Source organism: Pavona decussata, unplaced genomic scaffold (genome assembly GCF_977016875.1).
Source record: "Pavona decussata unplaced genomic scaffold, jaPavDecu1.1 SCAFFOLD_84, whole genome shotgun sequence".
Taxonomy (NCBI): Eukaryota; Metazoa; Cnidaria; class Anthozoa; order Scleractinia; family Agariciidae; genus Pavona; species Pavona decussata.
In genome coordinates this window covers 2,520,487-2,542,739 of record NW_028145502.1, presented here as the reverse complement: position 1 = coordinate 2,542,739, position 22,253 = coordinate 2,520,487, and the positions used below count along the sequence as shown (strand labels likewise).

Sequence of the window (22,253 nt, the reverse complement as noted above, 5' to 3'; positions counted from 1 at the left end):
TAGTTAAGAGTACAATATTCAATGCTGAATCTTAGCAATCCTCTTTGTGGTCGGTTATGTAACAGGAAATTAATGCCTATAATTAGCTAGTTGTCTCCGACGTTCAAAAACTATGCTAGTTCTCTTTAATACGGGCTAATGATTCAAAGATTATATGAACTTTTTTTTCCGGAACAACGGTTTTATAGCCTGCGTGGCAGGCGCTAGAAAGGGGAAGGGAGAGGGGAAAATTGGCGGGCGCGCGAGAAACGCGCGGAGCGAGGGCGAGGGAGAGGGGGCGGCGCTTCCTTTTCCCTTCTCCCTCGCTCCGCGCGTTTCTTGCGCGCCCAATTTTCTCCTCTCCCTTCCCCTTTCTAGCGCTTGCCACGCAGGCTGACAGTTCTACAGTGTCCCCTTATGGAGTTGTCCGGCACTGTGGTGCGTTACACACCGTTTGCAAATGTTGCTATGGTAATAAACGTCACGCTATACCTCATTACACATGACCGCCAGGATCAGAACAATCACAAAACAGATATTTCTGTTTACAAGACCCAAGACAAAGCAGTAATTTTCTTCGATCTTCAACGAAATCATATCTATGGATACGGAACTTCGTTGGTTTAACTGTTAAAATGAGTTCACGATGAGGAAAAGGAGCAAACATCGTCTCCATTTCTGGGAGCGAAAACAGTTTATTCTTCGTCATGGAGATTCCACTGTCGCCTCGAACGCCTTCCGTTACCACAAACCACGATCTGGCTGAAAATTCATCTGCCATGACAAAAGACAGCTTGAGTTTGGTTGAAACCAGCACGGCCGATGGACAAGAAGACAAGAAGACAAGAAGACAAGAAGGACAAGAAGGCGAATGTGTGGGAGCTGTTGGCGAGGATTTCGACGAAGATGAGGAACAAGTTCGAAGTCGTCTAAAATTTCGAACGATTAACAATGTTCCTGCGTATGGCAAGCGCACAGGGAACAATTCCAACAGGAACAAAACCGTTCGCAAACGCCGAGTCACGGCCAATCTGTCTGCAACAAAATATGATATTGGTGAGTTTGTCTTCGTGTCAAGCTTAACTGCTTTACAAAGATACCACGGGAATTAAGACTATTAGAATATTCTTTGATTAATCAGCACTTGGTTATTTTAAAATATACTGAAATTACCAAGGTTACAACGTTTTCAAACCGAAACAAAATTTCTCTACCGCCATCGAAACATATCACTCAAAACTTGAAGGTTATGAAGGTTTTTTAAACGAATTTATTGCCAGCTGTTATTTCAACTATTTTGTAATTGCTGGTATAAGTTGGGTGTCTAGAAAACTCAGACCTAGAAAACTCAGACCTCAGACCTCAGACCTAGAAAACTCAGACCCCCCAATTCTGGAAAACTCAGACCTAGAAACTCAGACCCCCTTCAAACTAGAAATCTCAGAAGAAAAAGAGGTTGGAAATTGGAATACATTTTCATTGCGGTGAAATATTATACGCTATATCTGTACAGTGTCTGCCTTTTATTATTTTACAACTAACTGCAAGATAACGGGAAAGATAACAATAATGTTTCTTGTTTCGTCTCATGACACGAATTTGCTCTTTATGAGAATGAATCGACTGATTGGCATTTGTAAATTTCTAAAATAATAAAATATTTTATATTTAGAAGAATCACGGCTCGTGTCAAATTGTCTACACTGACAATCGCCTCACTTGACAAGAAAACGCGGACCCCCCAATCTGGAAAACTCAGACCTAGAAAACTCAGACCCCCCAATTCTGGAAAACTCAGACCCCCTTCAAAACTCAGAAAAATAAATAAACGTGAAGAGAGAATAAAGCAAAAACAGAAACATGAAACCACCAAACCGCGCCAAAACGTCATTTGCTGTTCACGTCGCGTGACCATCACACAACGCCGCTCAAGCCACAGCCGACATGACAGTGTAAAATGATTTTTTAACACAATATGTTGATTACAAACACTTAACATCGATTTTTTTGTTAGCACCAAACTGACACAATTTTAGTCCTTGAGATATTTAGGGGTATCATGATTTGGATTTTGCTTTATTCTCTCTTCGAATAAAAAGCCAATTTCGTGTCAGAGACGACAGGAACGGAGTCAGTTGTTGTCTTTCCCGTTATTTTGCAATAATAAAAGGCAGACACGCACTGTATAGCGTATAAAAAAATGAATTCCATTTTCCAACCACGTTTATTTCTTTTTCCGAGTTTTGTTGTTTGAAGGGGGTCTGAGTTTTCCAGAATTGGGGGGTCTGAGTTTTCTAGGTCTGAGTTTTCCAGAATTGGGGGGTCTGAGTTTTCTAGGTCTGAGTTTTCCAGAATTGGGGGGTCTGAGTTTTCTTGTCAAGTGAGGCGATTGTCACTGTAGACAATTTGACACGAGCCGTGATTTTTTAAGTATAAAATATTTTATTATTTTAGAAATTTACAAATGCCAATCAGTCGATTTATTCTCATAAAGAGCAAATTCGTGTCATGAGACGAAACAGGAAACATTGTTGTTATCTTTCCCGTTATCTTGCAATCAGTTGTAAAATAATAAAAGGCAGACACTGTACAGATATAGCGTATAATATTTCACAGTAATGAAAATGTTTTCCAATTTCCAACCTTTTTTTCTTCTGAGATTTCTACGTGTAGTTTGAAGGGGGTCTGAGTTTTCTAGGTCTGAGTTTTCCAGAATTGGGGGGTCTGAGTTTTCTAGGTCTGAGGTCTGAGGTCTGAGTTTTCTAGGTCTGAGTTTTCTAGACACCCGGTATAAGTTTGATTTCTTGGGGAGAATTAATTAATCATGGCCATTGTCCTCAATATAATTGCGGGGATAAACTGCAGACCGTTTGTCAAAAGACCTTAATTAATTCTTTGTCTTGAAAACATGTGTAGCTATCTCGCTTTCCCCTTGCTAAATAAACTTCTGAGATGACAGAAGTGCGTAAATTTGGGCGCGTGAATTTGACGCAGCCTATACATTTTTTATGTACATTATAAAAACCGGCGTATGGAGTGCCAAGGGGAACGTGCATGGATGGTTTTAAAATAAGTACAGTATATCAAATTCTTTATCGTTAAAACATCGTACTGTACGTGTACAAACACACTGGTCCCAACAAACATCTGTTTCTTTTTCTCTAGACTACAGTAACTTTAATTACAGACTGCCAAAAAATATGAGAACTTAAGTTCAGGCAATTTTAGGGAAATTTAACACATTCAAACTGGTCATAGAATTGAATAAAACCTCAAAATAGCCGCTTAAAGCTCTAGAAAAACACAAAAGGAAACAAGGAAGCTAAAAAGGAACTTGGACAAGCAAACATTGGCAAGATTACAATTAAGAGATGGCATTTATAGACGGCCTGTCACTCTTTTCATGTTTATCTCAAATTACTCAGTATCTGTATGAAAGGCGTTAGGGTGACCAGTAGCATGGCTGTGATTTTATCAATTAATGAATTTTGCATATGCCATTTTAATGAAAATTGCACACAATCAGTCATAACAGGTGTTAATTGAGTGTTATAGTCAGCCCTTGGACAGCTCAGCTAATGGAACTTGTACAAGAGAGTCAAAATTAAGTTTTTATAACAAATATGGCCATTTGCAACACACTGCCAACTTTAATTATGTGTGTAATTGCTGTGAATGAAGTAGAGTTTGTAAACATTTGAATAATATCAATAGTCATGTTCTGAATATTTTTCCATTGCAGTTCGTAAAGTTTGTCTGCAAAGTGGAATGTATATAACAAGAGATGAAGACTTTAATAGGTAAATAATAATAATAATAATAATAATAATAATAATAATAATAATAATAATAATAATGTAAGACAATTGGACCTGTAAGTTGGGAAGTGATCATAATTTAAAAGTAATTTAATCACAAAACGGTTTGACCATATTTTCATGAATTTTAAGATTTTGTGCCTGGTTTATACATCTACATATGTATATAGGTTTATCTGTGGCATTAATAATAAACAAGCCTCTTACATTGTATATGCATGAATGCTTTATAATTACACCTATAATATATTATTGATTTACATTGTAATAATAAGGTGACGAACGACAGTGTACTGCATTATAATGAATAATAAGTAATTTTACTGTATAGATGGAATGTTTTATATTTTGTTATTATTTTTTTCCAGTTTTCTTATATGGAGTGACTCAGCTGTTCCTGTAGAAAGAATTATAGAACTGAAGTCCTTCCAGGTAAAAATTTTATGTTTAAATATAATTTTATCTACTTCTTGCTTGCTTGCTTCAGTTGTGCTTTGTGTGCTGTTTGGCTGTTAAACTTACAGTCAACTGGCACCAAATTACAAACATTTGGATAATCTTTGCAGTTGCAGTGAAATAATTATATTTCACTCACTATTGACTAATAATATTATAATACAGTTTTACAAAGATGTTAATTTAATTTTTAAAACATAATATTTTAAAATTCACATAATCTAAAAACCTAACCTTTTTTGGGAAAGGGTTTCATCGCTAAAAGGGGTGATTATCATTTTTTTGTCCAAGAAATCATCAAAACAAATCTTGGTCAACCAATTGTTATTTTGCTCTATTTCTATTTTTACATGTACAGTATATAATCACATCTTTTTCCTTTATCACAACGTTATATTGTAATATTGGTAAATGTTCATTTCAAATTTATAGCAATAATAAAGTACAATAATTATTAATTTGCTATTAAATATAAATCTGAGTTAACTTTAAAAATGTTTTCACTTTGAAGAAAATAAACCATTTTCCAAGTATGGGGGAAATATGCAGAAAGGACAACCTTGCTCGAAACATGGCAAAGTAAGTAGACTTTCACTACATGCTATTAATAAATGAGTATAAGGCCATATATTTTGGCAGATTAAAATAAAAATAAAATAAGTCACCAATTGTTTAAGTGTCTATGTATTTTGAGGAGAAGGGAAACCAAGAACCAACAATGAGCTCAACCCACATGACACTGAGTCCAGGAAATCAAATGAGGTTTGAATCAACTCAGAAATGGCAGGTTATTTATTAATTTAATTAATTTATTAAAAAGTAGCGATATAATGTTCCAACGTTTCTGCGACGTCATGACGCTATTCTCAAGGAGTGAATAATACAAGCGAGTTCAACGGAGTAAGATCTTACTCGCTTGTTTTATTCATTCCTTGAGAATGGCATCATGACGTCGCTGAAACGTCGGAAGATTAGTTTTTACTTGTCTGTGTATTTCTAAAGCATTATTAAGTAATTAATCTTTTCATCGATTTGTTTATTCAATGTATTTATTTATTTATTTACTTAATTATTTACATGAATGGTTTAGAATGCAGAGAGCGCACCCAGAAGAGTACAACTTTGTTCCACAAACATGGGTTTTACCAGCAGAGTATCCTTTTATAAATTTAATGAATGCATAATACCCTTAACACAACTAGAACCTGAGACTCAAAATAATTCAAGAGTCACAATTAGAAATTTGACTTGATTGTTATATTAACATCTATATCTATCACAAGAATGTGGCAATGGGAAGACAGTGGATTAATATACACAGCCATGTACATGACATCAAATACTATGCATATCACTGATGATGATGACGATAATGCTAATTAATAGTGTTGTCGTTCTATTTTAAACTGTGTGTGAAAGTCGGGGTTTCGTGAAGGCTGGGAATTTTATACACATCTTAATACACATGTATCATAAAGTTATTAAAGGAGAATTGCGTACAGTTACGTGTTTGATTGTAGCAGAGATTACCATCAATCATCGTGCCATTACTACAATAATAATTTTAATTTATTTTGGAGGTTTAGGCGGGGATACATGTACTTCAACGACACTTACCTGTAAGGTGAAGTTTGATTGGAATTCTCTCTCGTCACCAGTCAGGAACAAAGGAGTCACATGCAAAAAATCCACGTCTGACCAACTGAAAGAACGTGATTGCAACTGACTGATCACACACACATGCTCTCTCTAGGACTGGGGATGAGATTATAATCTTTTAATTGTCTGCGACATTTTACAGATTGCAATGTTGATGCTAATCTAACATAATTATGGACTAAATTGCCTATTCTAGGTCAGAAACCCCAAGATATGTAAGAATAGATATGTGCATTTAAAACTGATGGGGAGGCTTGAAAGAAATAGGAATTTAATACCTTTGATCCCTGTGTGGTTTGGTATATGTAAGAGCTCCTTAACCAGCCCTTTCTTTGCCAGATATGCCACATTTCAAGGTTACTGTAGGGAACTTAAGAAGAGAAAGAAACACAAAACGTTCATCATTAAGCCAGCTAATGGGGCTATGGGAAATGGGTAAGTTACTTGCCGGTCTCTCTTAATATTATAATAAATTTTATTAAGCTTAATGAGGGCTTAATAATTTATTATCATAATTATTGCAGTGAACTCGTGTACTTTCCATATGACCAAAACATACTGGTAAAATGTTTGCAAATAAAAAGCTGTTAATTAATTTATCACATAGTGGAGAGATGTACAATTGTTCGCTGACTTCAAGGCGTTAAATTATTAAGACAAGCAATAAAAATAGAATGGAGCAAATTCTCATTAATTAGCAGTTTCTAAAATAGAACTTAAACCCCCTTAACCAAATTTTTATTAGTGCGAATTCCAACTTCAGCAAGTAGTACTCACACAGTGCATGTAGTTAGCTTCTATCAAATGACAGTTTTTTGAAACAACCAGTAGAGAAAAAAAAATTAATTGTGGAAATATCCTCCTTAATTGTTTAAAAAAAATGGTCCCTCTGCCCTTTACATTGTAATCAATTCACAAAAATAATTATTTTGTGAATATATACATATATTTATTTAACGAATTGTTATAACATTTTCCGCCAGCTAATTATTTACATGTAATTAATGCATATGCAGTCATGGTTCTTATGGGGGCCAGCTCCCTGCACCTCTGAAGTCAATACTAAATAGACTCAGTGTACATGCATATTGTTGCAATTTCAGAATTTCCTTGATCAGAAATGGAGATAGAGTCCCATCCCATGAACAGCTAGTAATACAAGAATATATTGACAGAGTAAGGCTTAAACTTTTGCAATTAATAATTTATGATATTGACATTCTACTTTATATGTTCCACAATTTAATTTGACTTTAAATGGTGACTTCCACTCAGGTTGTCGATACATCAGTCCATTTTTAGAAAACTCGCACATGCACTTTAACCATATACTCTGGAAACTGACCCTCAGGTAATTGAGATGGCTGAGATCTTTATTGCAACTGTTGGCTTTTGGTATACCACACAATAGGTACCTTAATAGATGTAGCAGGATTGAGTTTTCTTTTGGTTAGTACCTGTTTGAAGGTTCTAAACTAAGGTACCTCTTCACATAAAATTTTATTTAATTAGGGTGAATCTATCTGCAGTCTAGCTGTAGTTTTATTAATTTTTGTTATAATTTTTCAATTTCTAGCCATTTGTTCTAGAGGGATTCAAGTTTGATCTTAGAGTATATGTTTTAGTGACATCCTGCGATCCTCTGAGAATATTTCTCTATAATGATGGGTTGGTAAGTAAACTCAGTTATTGGTTTACATGTATCAGTATTGGCGTTTGCTGTACACAACATTAATTAATCTTAGTGTTGAATCTTAACTATTTTATGATTAATAATCAACTTTGTGAAAAGAGCAGTAGAAGCTAATAGAGAGGGGAAGGGCAGAGTTGGGTTTAAAAAAGCTTGTGTGGCACAGATTGCTAGAGGCTTGGCAAAAGACCCAGAACAGATTTCAAGGCCCAACTCGCTGCTTGGGGAAAGGAGACCATGATAATGATGAATCAAGTTTGTGATAGAGTGATAATGTCATTGTGCCTTGGAACCTTACCACATAGTACATTGCTCTACTATTTTAATGGTCATGTTACAATCAGAGTGGACATTATTTTGTTAACTTCCTATAGTTCTAGGAAGCCTATAGTTAATAAGCCCCCGGCTTCTATATAGGCTTCCTAGCCTTTAACCCTTTTAATATTGTAAATAGTTAAGTATGAACATTGTAATAGTAAGAATATTGTGTGTCGTCTATAATGTATTTATGTTGTATTTTTTTGGTTAATGGCAAAATAAACGAATTGAATAGAACTTTTGTTCTAATCTTGAAGGTTCGCATGGGGACAGAAGTTTATGAAGCCCCTTCAGATGAAAATCTGGTAAGAAATTCAGTAAAATGGTTTATTTCAAGCTAGTTTGTTTGGGTGTTTGGGAATTTTCGTTGCCTGCATTCCCAGTATTCCTATCAGAAATTGAATGCCCTTATATCCCGAATCAGAGTTTGAGTTTTCCTCTTAAATGGTCACTGGGTTATCACTAAGAATGTATGCCTTGTTTTGTTTTCATTATTATCTTATGTTACAACTGAACACATTTTAAGCATTCCAGCTAGAATGCACTTGAGTGTTAACAATTTCATCAATATATATAACTAACACTAAATTTTATATTTTCTGTTATACAGGATGAGCTTTTCATGCATCTTACTAATTATTCAATTAATAAACACAATGAGAATTTTGACCGTGACGACAGTGATGGCAGTGGAAGTAAAAGGTGAAAATAAAATAATTGTAATGTGGAATTTAATTTTTTTAAAGGGGAAGTATCACAGGGATTTTGAGCAATATTTTTAGGTTCCAATTAATAAAATACGTTTTGGAGTTCTTTTGATATAAAACCAACTTCCCATGATACTTCCCCTTCAAGGATGGTACTTTCCTTTGTTAACAGTAACTGAGCCATACATTATGCGTATTTCAGTGTGGTATGAGATACTTAGCTTTCCTAAAAATGGTGCCCCTAACACACTTTTTGGGTACAGTTTATGACTGTGGGGAAGGGAGACCTTGGCAAGGGTTATTCGAATAATTAAGCAAAAATACCATATGTATTGTTATGCATTTAAAAGCTTTTAGAATCATTTGTAAGTTGTTCTGAGTTAACTCTGAAAAATTTGTGGTTTACATGATACTTTCAATTTTCGTTTTAGCTTCCATTATAGTCTTTGCTATACTCTGCTCTTCCATTCCACTTAAAACCTGTGCAAAAATACCTTTGTACTAGACACCACCCGTATGATCTGTGTGAAGCATAAAGTGCTTAATATGCAACTGTTGCATGTGGTACAGACTTGCATCTGAGGATAAATTTGAACTGAAAAATAATATCAGTGAAGTGAGAGAGCTGTACTCAATAATCATTTTCATCTGTGTCTTCTTTCAGGTCCATTAAGTTTTTGAATGATTGGCTACAGTCTATGGATTATGATGTGAATTTTCTTTGGCACAACATAACAGTAAGCATATTGCAAACTCATGAATATAATTATTTTAAAAATGTTAAAGTCGTTGAACTCCGTATAAATCCTATGAATGTTGAGCGGTAAGTTTTACTGAGTACATTGAGGGCGTTCAAGGCTACTTTCACAGACAAAATCTGAGTTTAATTTGTGGGTGGTGTTAACTGTTACTAAAAGCGAAAATTGTAATTAATTCTTCGTCCCCAAAATCTATGCTTGTCTGGAGTCAAATTGAAAACACACAACACACGAAGTAATTAAGTAGCATATCTACGCTGCTGTGTAACTTTTTTCCTTTCTGTATACAGGATGTCCTTGTAAAGACATTGATAGTTGCTCAGCCGCACATTCTTCATTCATACCGCATGTGTCGACCCGGAGCCCCACCAGGGAGCGAAAGTGTCTGTTTTGAAGTTCTTGGATTTGACATCTTGTTGGATAGAAAACTTAGACCTTGGCTTTTAGAGGTAACAATAAAGACTTTACAAACTAGTGTTTAAGTGTTACATGTATGACTATGCACTCGAGAACATTTAATTCACCTACAAGTTTACCTCGCCAGTCATTCAATTTGTACGAGCTTGGTCTGGCAAAGAAATCTCCGCAAGTTTTGCGCTTTTTGCGACATGAAGCTGCTTAAGCTAAAGCGTTTATATCAAATAAGTTGAGACCCTACCTGCATGGACGTCTAACATGAAAACGTTTATGGACTCAAACGCTCAAAGCGTAAAATAAACTGTGCGTCTTTCAGTAGAAGTTTCTTCTCTGTCATCGAGTCGTCCATGCCTGCCATCGCTTGTAGCTCACCCGCTTCAAATGACCACGTGACAGATTACGTGTCTGGTTTTCCCGCGCTTACACTTCTACGTGTCATACTACTCACACAAAGATGACTACTACACCCTAAAACAGGAGTGATTTCATGCTTGTTGATCGATCCAATTTTTCGTGGTGGTTTTGAGTTATTTTTTGTCCAATCCCCGTCTAGTTATCTGTCCAACATACGTGTTAAAAGACACTGACAAAAACTCTTCCGAATGAAAACACCCGTCTCTGTTATAAATTTAGCTAAGCTGAATTCGGTAACAATTTTTTTTTTGTTTAAATCATCCTAAAGTAATTTAAATTATCTGATTAAACTTTATTGCCTACAGGTTAATCGTGCGCCAAGCTTTGGCACTGATACCAAACTGGACAGTGACATCAAAGGAGGGGCGTTAACTGATACATTCAATTTACTAAATATCAGGTACACAAAAGATGTCGTTTGTTCTGTTGTGTATACTAGTCAAGTTTAAGTCAAGACTTAAATGGTCAAGTGTAGCTAAGATAAAGACGACGAGAACTGAACAATTTGGTGAACTTAATTTTTACTTTACCAGGGCCAGCGACAAAAGACGAGGCATAGCGGCAGAGAAGGCGGAAGCTCAAAAAAGATTGTTCATGCAGCCGAAAAGGAGCGAGTATTCTATGTCGGTAAGTGGGAACTAGGAATCGTGCGGTTTATCCAAAAATTGCTGGCAAGCCGGCGAAGGTCGCCCTACCCTACTATTTTACAGTCACGCCAACTATTATATTTTAAGGCAGGAGTCCTTGATCCGGAGCCTCCATCTCTCATATAAAGCCTCTGAGTCAAGCCTTTTCCGGGTATATCAATTTTTAGAACGGGTCTTAGGGGACCTTTGGAACGCCTCACAGTTCATATACCCAATCAAAGAAGAGCAATGAGATTGTCATCCGTCGTACTTTTTGGGGAAAGGAGTGACTCAAGGAATGAATACGGATAGAGGCCCAGTCTTAGGCTCCTGTTTAAAGCCAGTTATGCAAATGGTTATTGGTTACTTAGTTTGGGGAATTCTTATTTTTTATATTCTGTTTCCTTAGGAACTAGAAAAGAAGAAGATGATTTTAAACAAACGACGAACGGAACTGGTGAGTTTTTGTTAACGTTGGTTGTTCGGCTGCTCTATGGGCGAACAGTACAGTTTCGAGCACTGCACAAATGATACTTCTTGGAGGGAAATCAGGTTTGTTTGAAGCCCGCAATGCAGTAGCACAAACGATAGGACAAGCAGGAAAGGGGGCATTTTAAGGGATAGAAAGTTGGAAACTTTGAATAAGAAGTAATTTTATAGTTTGTAACTTAGTTTATTTTATTCTCACGGTAATGTATTTTCGTTTTCTTTTAAACTTATGATTGTAAAGCGCTATTGATCAGCACATGTAAATACGCGCTATATAAATTGGTAAATTATTAAATTATTATTATAAAGCAGAGAGTTCCCACTGACTGGTGGGCAAAGAAATGTGTTTGAAGCCCGCACTGGCTGACGCAGTAATGAGAGATGAGGGGATCCTCACTGAATTGTTCTTTCCTCCTTTTGGGCTCGTCCCGCGGGAATTAAATTCTCCTTGGTAACAGTCGTCGTTGTTCGTTTTCTATTACTACAGAAAGACAGGCTCATACAGATAAGACGAGAGGCTGCAAGGGAGGAATTTGAGAATATGAACATGGTATGTAGACCTCTAAAGTTTGCTGTTGTGTCTTAGCGAAATTTCGAGAAGCAATGCAAGTCGAAAGCAGGATTGCCTAGCATGGCATAGACTTAAGACTTTGCCTGAAGTTTCAAATCTGTCATTCTCGCCAAATTTACCTTTTTCGATAAATCCGATTTTGTCCTCAGGCCTTTGCAGCCATGGCATTTGTATTTGCTCATCGAATTTCGTGGGAAGTTGGCCAAAAATTTCCCATAAAAGATAAAGTCGCACTACGAGCCTTAGTGACCCACACAGCCGGAGCTTAATCTAAATCCGGTTTCTGTACCCCTGGATAGGAGGCAAAGTTACCCCCAGCACTGTGTCGCTGGTACCCATGTATACACCTGGGTGAAGACAGACAATGTGGAGCAAAGTTTTGTCAGGAAATAACACAGCAATGAAGAGACCAACTAAGCCTCGAACCACCGTCCGACGGGCTAACAATTGCATGCACCACTATACCTCCAGTGACTTGCTCACATAAGCGAGTTGAATTATCTAGTTACTATCTCTTTTCTAAATATAGGGAAATTTCCGAAGGATTTACCCTCCGGAAGACAAAACAAGACGAGAAAAGTACAACGGTCTCTTAGCTGATGCCTTCAAACTTTTTTTGTCAGGTTGGTGTTTACGAACTTAACAATACATGTATTTATTCCCAAAAAAGTATTCGGTGAAAGGACATATATTTCCACGTCGTCTTACTTTTCAAATCTAAAGAAAGTGAAAATAGAGGAAAAAAGAAGACGAATTTACTATTTCCCACTTGGCTTTGTGTAAAATCCTGCGGTTTGCACTAAGCTCTAAGTGTTGGGTAGCTGCGATAATTCCAAAAGCTGTTGGAATTTCAAACGTCCTCGCGAGCTTTCTTGTCAGAAGGACTGCTGGTCAACCTCGTCCCCACTCCCGGCCCAGACTGAGTCTCCGTACGATTTTCAATGCAACATGGCGGACAGCGGCGAAGACCCGCGGAGTATTTTATCACGTGACAAACACTTGATTTCCGTCTTCGTTACACTTTTTCTGAGATCAATTTGGTATCAATTATGCAGCCAAATTTGATCCTGGAAAAAGTGTATGAAGACGAAAATCAAGTGCCTGTCACATGATTAAATACAGCGTGTCCCAGTCTTCGCCGCTGTCCGCCATTTTGAATATCGCGAAGACACTGGTCACGAGGCTGCTGTATGGCCCATTTCTAGTAATAGTAAGCATTATGAATGTGGTAGTTGATTGATTGGCTTATCTTTTTAAGGGAGAGCTGCATCTCTTCAGAAGGACGGCAATCAACCATTTAGCACTCTCAGGGTAGGTGTAAATGTTTTAATTGTGTGCGAGAGTGATTAATAATGAAAGGTGAACGCCCACCCCCTCCCTCGCCAGATATGCACGTAACTTTCATTTGAAATAGAGGGTACTGCATATTAGACAGAATTATTTGTCGTTTTCGTATGACATGTTTGACAGAATTACTAGTGTTTAGGTCAAGATTAGGGTTAGGAAACAGTTTGTGATGTTTGTCATAAGTAGGGTATATCCCAATAGGGTAGGACTTGGGCACATCTCTCCTCACCCCACCCCCATTCTGTCTAATTGGTACAATATGTCTCCTATTTCTTGTAGGAAGAGGAAATTCTTGATTTATTAGAGCAGTGTGAAGCTGACGAAACTATAACATTTGACATGAAATCTGGAAACCGCCCAATGAGTAAAGGGCCGAAGGTACGACGCATCACAATCAACAGATTTCTTCTTTTCGTTCGTTCGTTCGTTTAGAGCAATTTCTTTGGTTACTTGTTTGTTCGAGCTGTCGTGGAGACGGGTTATTTTGTTAAACAAGCATCCTCATTTGTGCATTGGATGGCTTGTATGCACTCATCATCATCATCATCATCATCATCATCACCATCATCCTCATCATCATTATCATCATCACTGACCTCGTCATCGTCATCGTTATTATTTTTGTTATCATGTTGTTTTATTGGTAGATTTTATTATTGCTTTGCAGTGACAATAACTATTGGACCATCTTGAAATTGTTTTCCTTGGACACGTTTTGCAGTATTTTGCTTACCAATATCTTTCCTGCCCTTTTCTTTTTCTTTCCTAGCCTCTATCGTCTATGCCAAGCGCCAAATCGATCGCCAGCAAAGTTGATTCTTCATCATCCTCTTCTTCCGCCTCTTCAAACCCACCAGTCTCGTCTTCAGCATCGCTACTGACCTCAATCAGACCTGCGTCGGCTCAAAAGGCGCCAAACTCAGCCAATCACAGCTTTATGTTACCGCGCTCCCTCACACAGAGGATCGTGACGTCATCGTCCTCTCCACCAATGAAATTCAACCCCGTAGTAGTGAGTAGCTCAACATTTTCTCTTTTTACTTATATGCGTAAATGAGTGAACCAACGATGCAATTAAGCACCCTATTCTCAGAGATAAAACAGCGGGTTGAGCAATACTTGGTACTTTTAGTTCTTTTCGCGGTTCAGGAAAAACAATACATAGATTATCAGTACCCAAAAGAACTTAATTTCACGCTTTCTGAGTAAGCTGTGAAGGCTTCATTGTGCTTTTATTTTGCTTTTAGAAGCAGAATGAAGAGGATACTATTCTATTCATTCCGAAAACAGATTAAGTCCAAGGGAAGATGAATAAAGTCTATTCCGTGAATTCAGGCCACTCTAGACTAGCCGCAAAAATCGTGCGCTTTGTGTGAAAGCCCCGGCATGCTCCCGTCCGATATTAATGCAAATGAAATTCAGCCATTTCCGAGGCACAAATGCTCTCCAGAGCTTCTGATTCTGATACGCAGTCGCTTGTGAAGTCGTGTTGGCTAACCCAAATATTGACTGCGCAAGAAATAATCCTCAATATTGTTTCGTTTTCCAAGGACTCGGCTTTCTTGGATGCAGCTGTACGGGAAAGAGAAGAGGAACTAAGTCGGCGAACGCTGGAAGCATTGCTTGACATGAGGATAAAATTTCCGGGCAAAACGGACGAGGAAGCTGAAATGATTCTTGAGAGCGTAAGTTGTTCTTAAATGGCGCCGGAGATTTTTTACGGGCTATCATTGAGGGCTGGACTCTAGGCAAAATGTCATTTTTCATTTTTCATTTTTCACCTTCGGACGCACCAACAATTGCAAATACATTCCCTTGCTGTGGTGTCACAATATTTCAAACTCTTTTTATCATTAGTGCATAGACCTTATTCGTGAACTGCGGCCGATTTATTGTTCTGACTTGTAGACTTATGTTAATTAGCCCTACCAACCTCGTTTTAGAGTACAAAGTCTGTGGATAGACTCTTTTTTTTTTCAAGTGACAGAGACATTCTTGGAAAACGAAAATCTGATTTCTTCCAACAGGAGTTGTGACGGAGAACTCGATAAGGGATTGCTAAAATATACCGGAAAAGTAGAAAAGTAAAAACGAAAACTCTAATGAAAACTTGTAAAACATAAAAAAAAAACTCAGAATCAAAACTTGCCGTAGCAAAGTCACATGTCATGTGTCATGCCAAAGGGAAAAAAAGAGTGAAAAAGAAATAAAAGATAAACATCCGTTCTTCGCTCGGCTACAAATTGTTATAACTTTATCTTCCCTCCTAGATTCAAGACAATTGGAAATTTCATAAACCGAGAGTGGCGTCCTATTGGCTCGTGAAACTTGATTCCATAAAGCGAAGAAAGGTAAGAGGGAGTGTGTTTCCTTTTTATCATCTTTTGCTTTTCCTGTTTAAAGCTGGTGGCTTCAAATGTTGTTGAATGGGATCTAGCTACTCGGTTATCTCACAACAGCTCGCAAACGTAGGTGATTAGTTGTATACTCTCTCTCTAGTTTAAAATTAGACCCCGAAACTGTACATTTTTGCAAGTGAGTCGCCTTTAATGAAACAAGGGTCGTCTACACATTCTCTTGTTGATAGTTTTGTGTAATATTGTAGAATTTTTAAAGACAGTTTCCCGGCCTTTCCCCTTGAACTGAAGGAAATGGTTAGTTTGACCTCGGCGGGATTTGAAGCCATGACTTCTGGATTAGATCACCAGCTGAGCTACGAGGTCAGCTGAGAGCTGGTCGTGGGAATTTTAAAGTCGCGGCAATGGGGATATTCAAGTGCTACAACGCGGACTGCCGGAAGCACCTATGTGATGCGATAGAAATAAAATAATTTCATTCTATTTCTATCGCAATAGACGCAGCTCTTACACTTTGAAATCTCGAAGTACTCTTTCTTCCTCAGGTTGTGGATATCGTACGAACAAACGTCCGCGTCATTTTGCAGCGCGTGTGGCGTGCCTCTGAGGTGGATAACTTGAGACTCTGCCGTGTGTTCTCGCGAGTTTTCAATCGGTTGTTATGGAGCCATGGACAGGGATTATGGAACTGCTTCTCAAATCTAGGGTACGTATATACAAACTCTCCATGCTAATCCCTAGTGATTTATAGTAGTAATGCTATAGGCAGAATGTAGTTTAATACCAATTGCCTCCCTCCCTCTCAACCACCCCTCCCTCCTCACCCCCTCCCCCCCTCCCCATGTCGTGACGGTTTCTTCTAGAGAATACGAGTTAGACTGCAAGACTGATCTTACCTTACACAACCTCGCCCTCTGTGTCCTCGCGAAATTCATAATGGCAGGCGGCGAAGATCCTCGATTCGTGAAGTATTTAGGCAGCGTGTACCGTGGTATTTTGTCAAGTGAAACACTTGATTATGTCTTCGCTTCGCTTTTTCCACAACCAAGTACACGTTCTTAATGCGGAGTGAGCCCCTGCAAAAGACAAATTTTGCTCAATAATCTCACGATAAATGATAATGACCGTTTTGTAGCTCCTTTTGTAATGTCATGAGTATTTCACAGCTATATTAAGCAACTTAAAATGTTCAAACATTTCTCAAATTCGTTAATAATTCATGAAGAGAAAGCAGTGGAAATAACTACCGTGACAGGGATTTGATAACACAGTATGTGATCTAATTATCGTAAAATTTGGTGCACGTTTGTCATACTAAACACTCGAACAAGTGTTTCATCCTACTTCCAAACACCTGAAAGGTAGTTTTAAAAAACTTGGATACGCCTCGCATCATCCGGTTTTTTCAACGCACCTCTCGGTGTTGGAAATCGTGTAAAACAATCTTCCTTGTGTTTGATGCAAAGCATTAAAACACTTTTGTTATCCAGTTAATAATAATAAAACTCTTATTTTGAGCCAGAACATTCACTCGTTTTTTGAGATGCTACTTTATCCAGATAAAATTTATCATTCTGTACATCTTTTTGCTGTTATTATTTTGTAGGAATTCGTGGGAGACAATATTCAGCAAAAGCACAGACGTTTTGTCAGTGGTAAGTTATGATCAATGATAATTATGCTCTGATTGCCATGGCGGCCATCTTAGATCCGCCATCTTGGATTTCTAAATTTCCTCAAAACTTCAGGAAAACGCCAAAATTGATCGAAAAGTAATGAAAAACACCAAAAAAGAACACCAATATGAGCTTAAAAATATCAAAGTTACTTGTAGTTCCCTTCTGTTATGCTGCTAATAATTGACTAGTGCTTTGTTCTGTTATTTTCAGACTGAAATGAGCTGCTGCCGTCGGATTGTGCAACTGTGTCGTGACTGTCTACTTATTGTATATCAATTTGCCGCTGACGCTAAAGCTGCGGGCGCTGCTTCTATTTCGTCTCAAGCAGCGACGCTTCAAGACGCTGACACAAGGTATGTTATTCAACGTAAAAGAGAAGAAGAGAACATCTCACCAGCTTTCTGCGAAGGCACCTGGGATGAACGAGAAACATTGAAAGGGACTTGGGGAATGATTCGGGCTTCTCCATTCTTTCTTCATGTCTTTCTAAATAATTAATTAATTAATTAATTTTTGCCAGAGTTCTTCGCAGAGGTGACCAGAGTGTTCCCAACTCGTCTCTAGGCTTCTTGCGAAATTCAAAACGGCCGGCAGCGAAAACCCTGGTACACGATTCGTGGAGTGTTTTCGAGTCTTCGTCACCCGCCACTACGAATTTCGAGAGGGGCCTCGTGGACGAGGTTGCTTTGGGTTTTTTTTTTTTTTGTTAGTGCCAGGGTGACTGCAGTTTTAGAAGGAGACGTGTTCCAGTCTCCGAGCTCTTCTGGTTAATACCCAAGGTCGTAAACGGGAATGCAGCAAGAAATTTGAGAATGATACAAAACACCGAATGTTGGAGAAAACGCTCAGGGGAAAAATTTGCTGGAAATATGTAACGCCCCTGATCTTGATTTGATATCACAGAAATACACAATAAACAAAACGGCGAATTTTTGCTTTGTGCTTTTGAACACTGCCTTAACATTAAGAAAAAAGCTGACCTGTTTGTGTTGAATTCGCAGACAAACACCAGATGTTACACGAAGGACTCCAGACCTTACATCACACCAAGCGTTAACTGCAAGAATGGCAAAGTATTATAGAACAACTCAACTGACTCAAGGGCACTTGTGAGCTGGATTCCATGTGTCTAGGAGCAGTCACACACTATTGAGACTTCAGACGTAAGGAGTTGAATAACAAGCATCTAGACGGCCTCTTTGGGTCATTCTGGAGACCCCGGACAACAAACCAAACTGTAGTTGCAGTGATGGTTGATCTAGACCAAGAACATCTAAGAGAAGTGTATGGCCGTGGATGAAATGATTTTTTCCTGAGATTGTTATGTTATCTATTTAATAGAGATGACTATTTATTTGTAACATTAAGACATGCCCACGTGCGAGACTCCCATCGATTATACAAACAATTTACCCTACGCTTCGTTGATTTAAAACACCATTCTTTGTTGGTTAACTTGCTCTCGTGCGGATTGTGGCACTTGGCCACTAAACATTTCGCCCGTCAATAGGCCATTTTACAGTTGTATGCTTAGTGACCTGGTCTTGGGTTGGAAGCGAGGCTGAGGGTGACCTTGTTTTGATACAGACCTCACTGCTTTTCATAGATAAATGCAAAGCATAAGAACAGCTTGATCTGCATATGAAAAGCAGTGAGGTCGGTATCAAAACAAGGTCACCCCCAGCCTCGCTTAGAATCCAACGCCTGGTCACTAAACACACAACTGTAAAATGGGCTATTTGTTCATCGCAACATTTCAAGCCTTGTTTGCCAGAATGACTGATCAATCACATTTTTGAACGAAATGAGGGCTTACCTCGTAAATGATCGCTCTTCAAATTGTTGTGGGAGAAAGTTTTGGGGCAGACGTGAAGTCTACTTCAACTAACGCACCATTGTTGAAGGATGTTTTCTACATTGCAATAACTTCAGTTTTTGCGTTTGCTTGCCTTTCTCCTGTAAAATAGTGCTATGTACTATCGCAGGTAGCATTTAATTGGTTGGAAGAAACTTGCAAACGGTGAAGTAGCAGCAATAGGTGGTTTGCATTGTCGCCATGTTGGTGAACAAAACAAAAGAAAATTTGTTTACATAGTTTGCAGAAAAAGGAAGGTTAACTCCCAGAGGAGAAAAATATTATTGTTCCTGTACACCAACATGGCCGCCATGACGTCACCTGCAAACCATCAACAATGTCTTGCACTTGATGTCTTCGTGACCATTCGTCCGACTCCCGACCATGTTTAACGTTTTTGAGATTTTTCTTTAATTTTTTGTATTTCCAATTGTTAGGCGTAATAATGACTTGCTCTGTTGCGAAAGCTTGCTTAAATTGCTACAGGGAAGTTCTCACATCAATTAGAAGAAAAAAACAACATAACAGTAAAATTTTCTACGAGTGGTGGCCATTTTGAAAAATTTACGTGGTCGACTAACGTGAGGATTGGGAGCGAGTTTAATTTCCTTCAAAAACCGTTCGGAAAACTCTATTCATTTAAGTATTCTTGGCGTGTGGTCGTAGACTTTCTAGAATTTCCGAAACTTTCAACTTGGTCCCATTCTTCGCGATAGACGGCGGAGCTTAAATTATTCAAAATGGCTGCCGCTCGCAGAATAAGCACGAACTATAACAGTGTAATCTATGCTTTACACTATACTTTTTTCTTCGTAATTGACGTATCGCCTCGCAATGTAGCTGCCTGCAATGTCGAAAAATGTGCGCATTTTAAATAAATGTGGAACTAACACGTGCTTACGCAACTTTTTATCTGCGTTAATTTGTAGCATAGGTGATGATCAAACTCTTGTTTTTCCTTTTCTTCGTTCTCAATTTATTTCATGGCAAGTTTATGCAATTTTATCATGTTGGGCGATTTGTTGTTTTATTCGTCCCACGATTTTGTGATGTTCGAGAAATTAGAAGACAATTATCGTTGAGGCTTTATGGTTAATTCGACTCTATCTTGTACATAAGTAAATTTATAAAGAAGAAATATTTGATAATGATGAACATACTAGCCTTGTCACAGATGTAATTATATAATGTATATATTTATTGCTTTGAAGAGGTAATAAAAGGTATCATTAAAAACTGAATCATTGTATAATGCAATTCCAGGGATTTGATTGGTTTAGCCGCCATGTTATATGAGGCATTATAATCCATCAAATATTTTCGCTCGCACGCGATTGGTCTAAACGCCTCACGGGACCGAATATACCCCAGGTAAAACTGGGGAATATCCGATGATTTTTCCCAAGTGATATTCCCCAATTTCAAAAACTTCAAGGCGCGTCTTGTTTACAATTAAAATTAATGTCAGGATGGGGGAACGGTTTGCGTTTGTGACAGAAGGAAGAGATAAACCTGCTGGTCGATAAAGCAGTATCAGAAAACAACATACGCTCTAAACGTTTTTGAAGGCAAACTGTTCTTAAACGAAATGTTCAAATACTCAAGCTCGTTGCTACATGTTGCAAAAAATATTTGAAGGATAAATTATAACCACAATAGCCTCCATTTGGCTTTAAAAATATGCTCAGATATTTGTCCTCGGACATTATCTGCTCCTCGAAGCTCACAGTTTTCCTCGAGCTTCGCTCTAGGAAAACTGTTCGCTTCTTGGAACAGATAATGTCCGCGGACAAATATCTGAGCTTATTTTCGCGCCAAATGGCGGCTATTGTTTATTTATACCATGCCTGACTGAGAAATAGCAACAATTAAAATTGCCTACTGGTTGTTCCTGCAAAGCGAAATCAGTAATATTCTTTCATTGTTTTTAATTAAACAATATTAATTATTCCACTCGCGCTTGTTGGATATGAGATGATTATAGGCAGCTATCATCTCATGTTGAACGTGCGCTAGCGGAATAATTGTTAACCCTTCAAACCCTAATTTCGAAGAACAAATTCTCCTTCCTTGTTCCCATACTTTTCTAATGAAAATACTGGGGAGAAGTTATTAAAATATCAAGAAAATTCATCTTAGGTGATCATGCATATCCTTAATTCTCATGACTTTAAGGTATGAATAAGCATTGACATTACAAGGAGAAATTTGATGATGATCACTGTTAGGGTTTGCAGGGTTAAATAAAGTTGCGACGTTGTATCCGTTCTTATGGTGTTTAGTTTTCTCAAAGGCGCTCAGTTTATTCTTCGTAATGAAATTAATTTTCATTCCAAAAAGGAGTTGTTGTTAGTGAGATCAGGTCTGGAACGGTATCCTAGAGACTCCCCCATTAACGCCTCTGATTCCACTGAATCTGTAATTTCGAAACACCCTTCACCAATCCAAGAATTTTCCAATCATTGGCGTTAACAAAAAATAATAGGCAATCAAATCGAACAAAAAAAAGATAGGACATTTAAGTGACCGTGTCTATCGATCGTCTACCGAATTGAAGTTCCATGAGTAGATTCCCGATGGCTTGTCATCAGATGCAGTGTAAAGACATTCATGATCAGCTTTCATTTGCCTTTCAAAACCCCACCAAAATTTGTGCTTAAGTTCTCAGATCTCACTAACCATAATCCTTTTGAGATTGTTCGTAGCTGAGTTAAAGTGTTCGAGTCGAGGAGGAGGCGTACCGTTCATTAAAGGACGGCACAGTTGATGTCTCGTGTTTATGGGGTCAAATCAAACAAATGCCAACCTGATAATTTACTTTAAACGATAGCCTATTTCAGAGTCTCTGAAGAAGGCAAACACAGCCTTGCTTCATATAAATCAAACGCTACGTCACTAAACATAGTTTGTGCTGAGATATTATCGGAGAACTGTGTAAAAATGTATAAAAATCCCGCTACATTGTGGCTCCAACAAAAAATGCGAAGCTAAAAAAGTATACATCTTCCTAAGGAAATTCCTTTTATTGCGAAACATTATGGATAATGAAAAAAAAATACAGTCAATTATAGGAAATCCGCTTAAAATAGCAGTGATTCGCTACAAACTAAAAT

The 22,253-nt window shown here is 37.9% G+C and overlaps 1 protein-coding gene and 1 long non-coding RNA gene across 4 annotated transcripts in view; one reads left to right on the top strand and one right to left on the bottom strand.

The window, feature by feature from the left end:
• Nucleotides 1-686: 686 nt before the first annotated feature.
• Nucleotides 687-22,253, top strand: part of LOC146475415 (tubulin polyglutamylase TTLL7-like) — a 69,251-nt gene continuing 47,684 nt past the window's right edge. Inside the window, exons 1-26 of one of the 3 annotated variants that reach the window (XR_014865872.1) lie at nucleotides 687-1,035; nucleotides 3,722-3,779; nucleotides 4,166-4,229; nucleotides 4,765-4,832; nucleotides 5,344-5,406; nucleotides 6,252-6,347; nucleotides 7,016-7,088; nucleotides 7,489-7,584; nucleotides 8,178-8,225; nucleotides 8,531-8,622; nucleotides 9,292-9,364; nucleotides 9,676-9,834; nucleotides 10,522-10,616; nucleotides 10,750-10,843; nucleotides 11,252-11,299; nucleotides 11,819-11,881; nucleotides 12,432-12,525; nucleotides 13,161-13,213; nucleotides 13,529-13,627; nucleotides 14,019-14,261; nucleotides 14,800-14,934; nucleotides 15,520-15,600; nucleotides 16,152-16,312; nucleotides 17,213-17,261; nucleotides 17,496-17,638; nucleotides 18,287-20,363. Coding sequence is in view for 2 of the 3 variants with exons in the window: in XM_085115834.1 (XP_084971960.1) it covers nucleotides 687-1,035; nucleotides 3,722-3,779; nucleotides 4,166-4,229; nucleotides 4,765-4,832; nucleotides 5,344-5,406; nucleotides 6,252-6,347; nucleotides 7,016-7,088; nucleotides 7,489-7,584; nucleotides 8,178-8,225; nucleotides 8,531-8,622; nucleotides 9,292-9,364; nucleotides 9,676-9,834; nucleotides 10,522-10,616; nucleotides 10,750-10,843; nucleotides 11,252-11,299; nucleotides 11,819-11,881; nucleotides 12,432-12,525; nucleotides 13,161-13,213; nucleotides 13,529-13,627; nucleotides 14,019-14,261; nucleotides 14,800-14,934; nucleotides 15,520-15,600; nucleotides 16,152-16,312; nucleotides 17,213-17,261; nucleotides 17,496-17,638; nucleotides 18,287-18,398 (2,709 nt within the window). In the remaining variant the exon portion in view is untranslated. Of the gene's footprint in view, nucleotides 1,036-3,721; nucleotides 3,780-4,165; nucleotides 4,230-4,764; nucleotides 4,833-5,343; nucleotides 5,407-6,251; nucleotides 6,348-7,015; nucleotides 7,089-7,488; nucleotides 7,585-8,177; nucleotides 8,226-8,530; nucleotides 8,623-9,291; nucleotides 9,365-9,675; nucleotides 9,835-10,521; nucleotides 10,617-10,749; nucleotides 10,844-11,251; nucleotides 11,300-11,818; nucleotides 11,882-12,431; nucleotides 12,526-13,160; nucleotides 13,214-13,528; nucleotides 13,628-14,018; nucleotides 14,262-14,799; nucleotides 14,935-15,519; nucleotides 15,601-16,151; nucleotides 16,313-17,212; nucleotides 17,262-17,495; nucleotides 17,639-18,286; nucleotides 20,382-22,253 lie in introns of those variants that run through there. The other 2 variants (XM_085115834.1, XM_085115835.1) reach the window with 2 other exon arrangements.
• Nucleotides 875-10,195, bottom strand: LOC146475418 (uncharacterized). Its single transcript, XR_014865873.1, has 3 exons — nucleotides 10,044-10,195; nucleotides 6,191-6,282; nucleotides 875-1,014 (listed from the first exon to the last, which is right to left on the bottom strand). It is a non-coding gene; the product is annotated as an uncharacterized LOC146475418 (long non-coding RNA).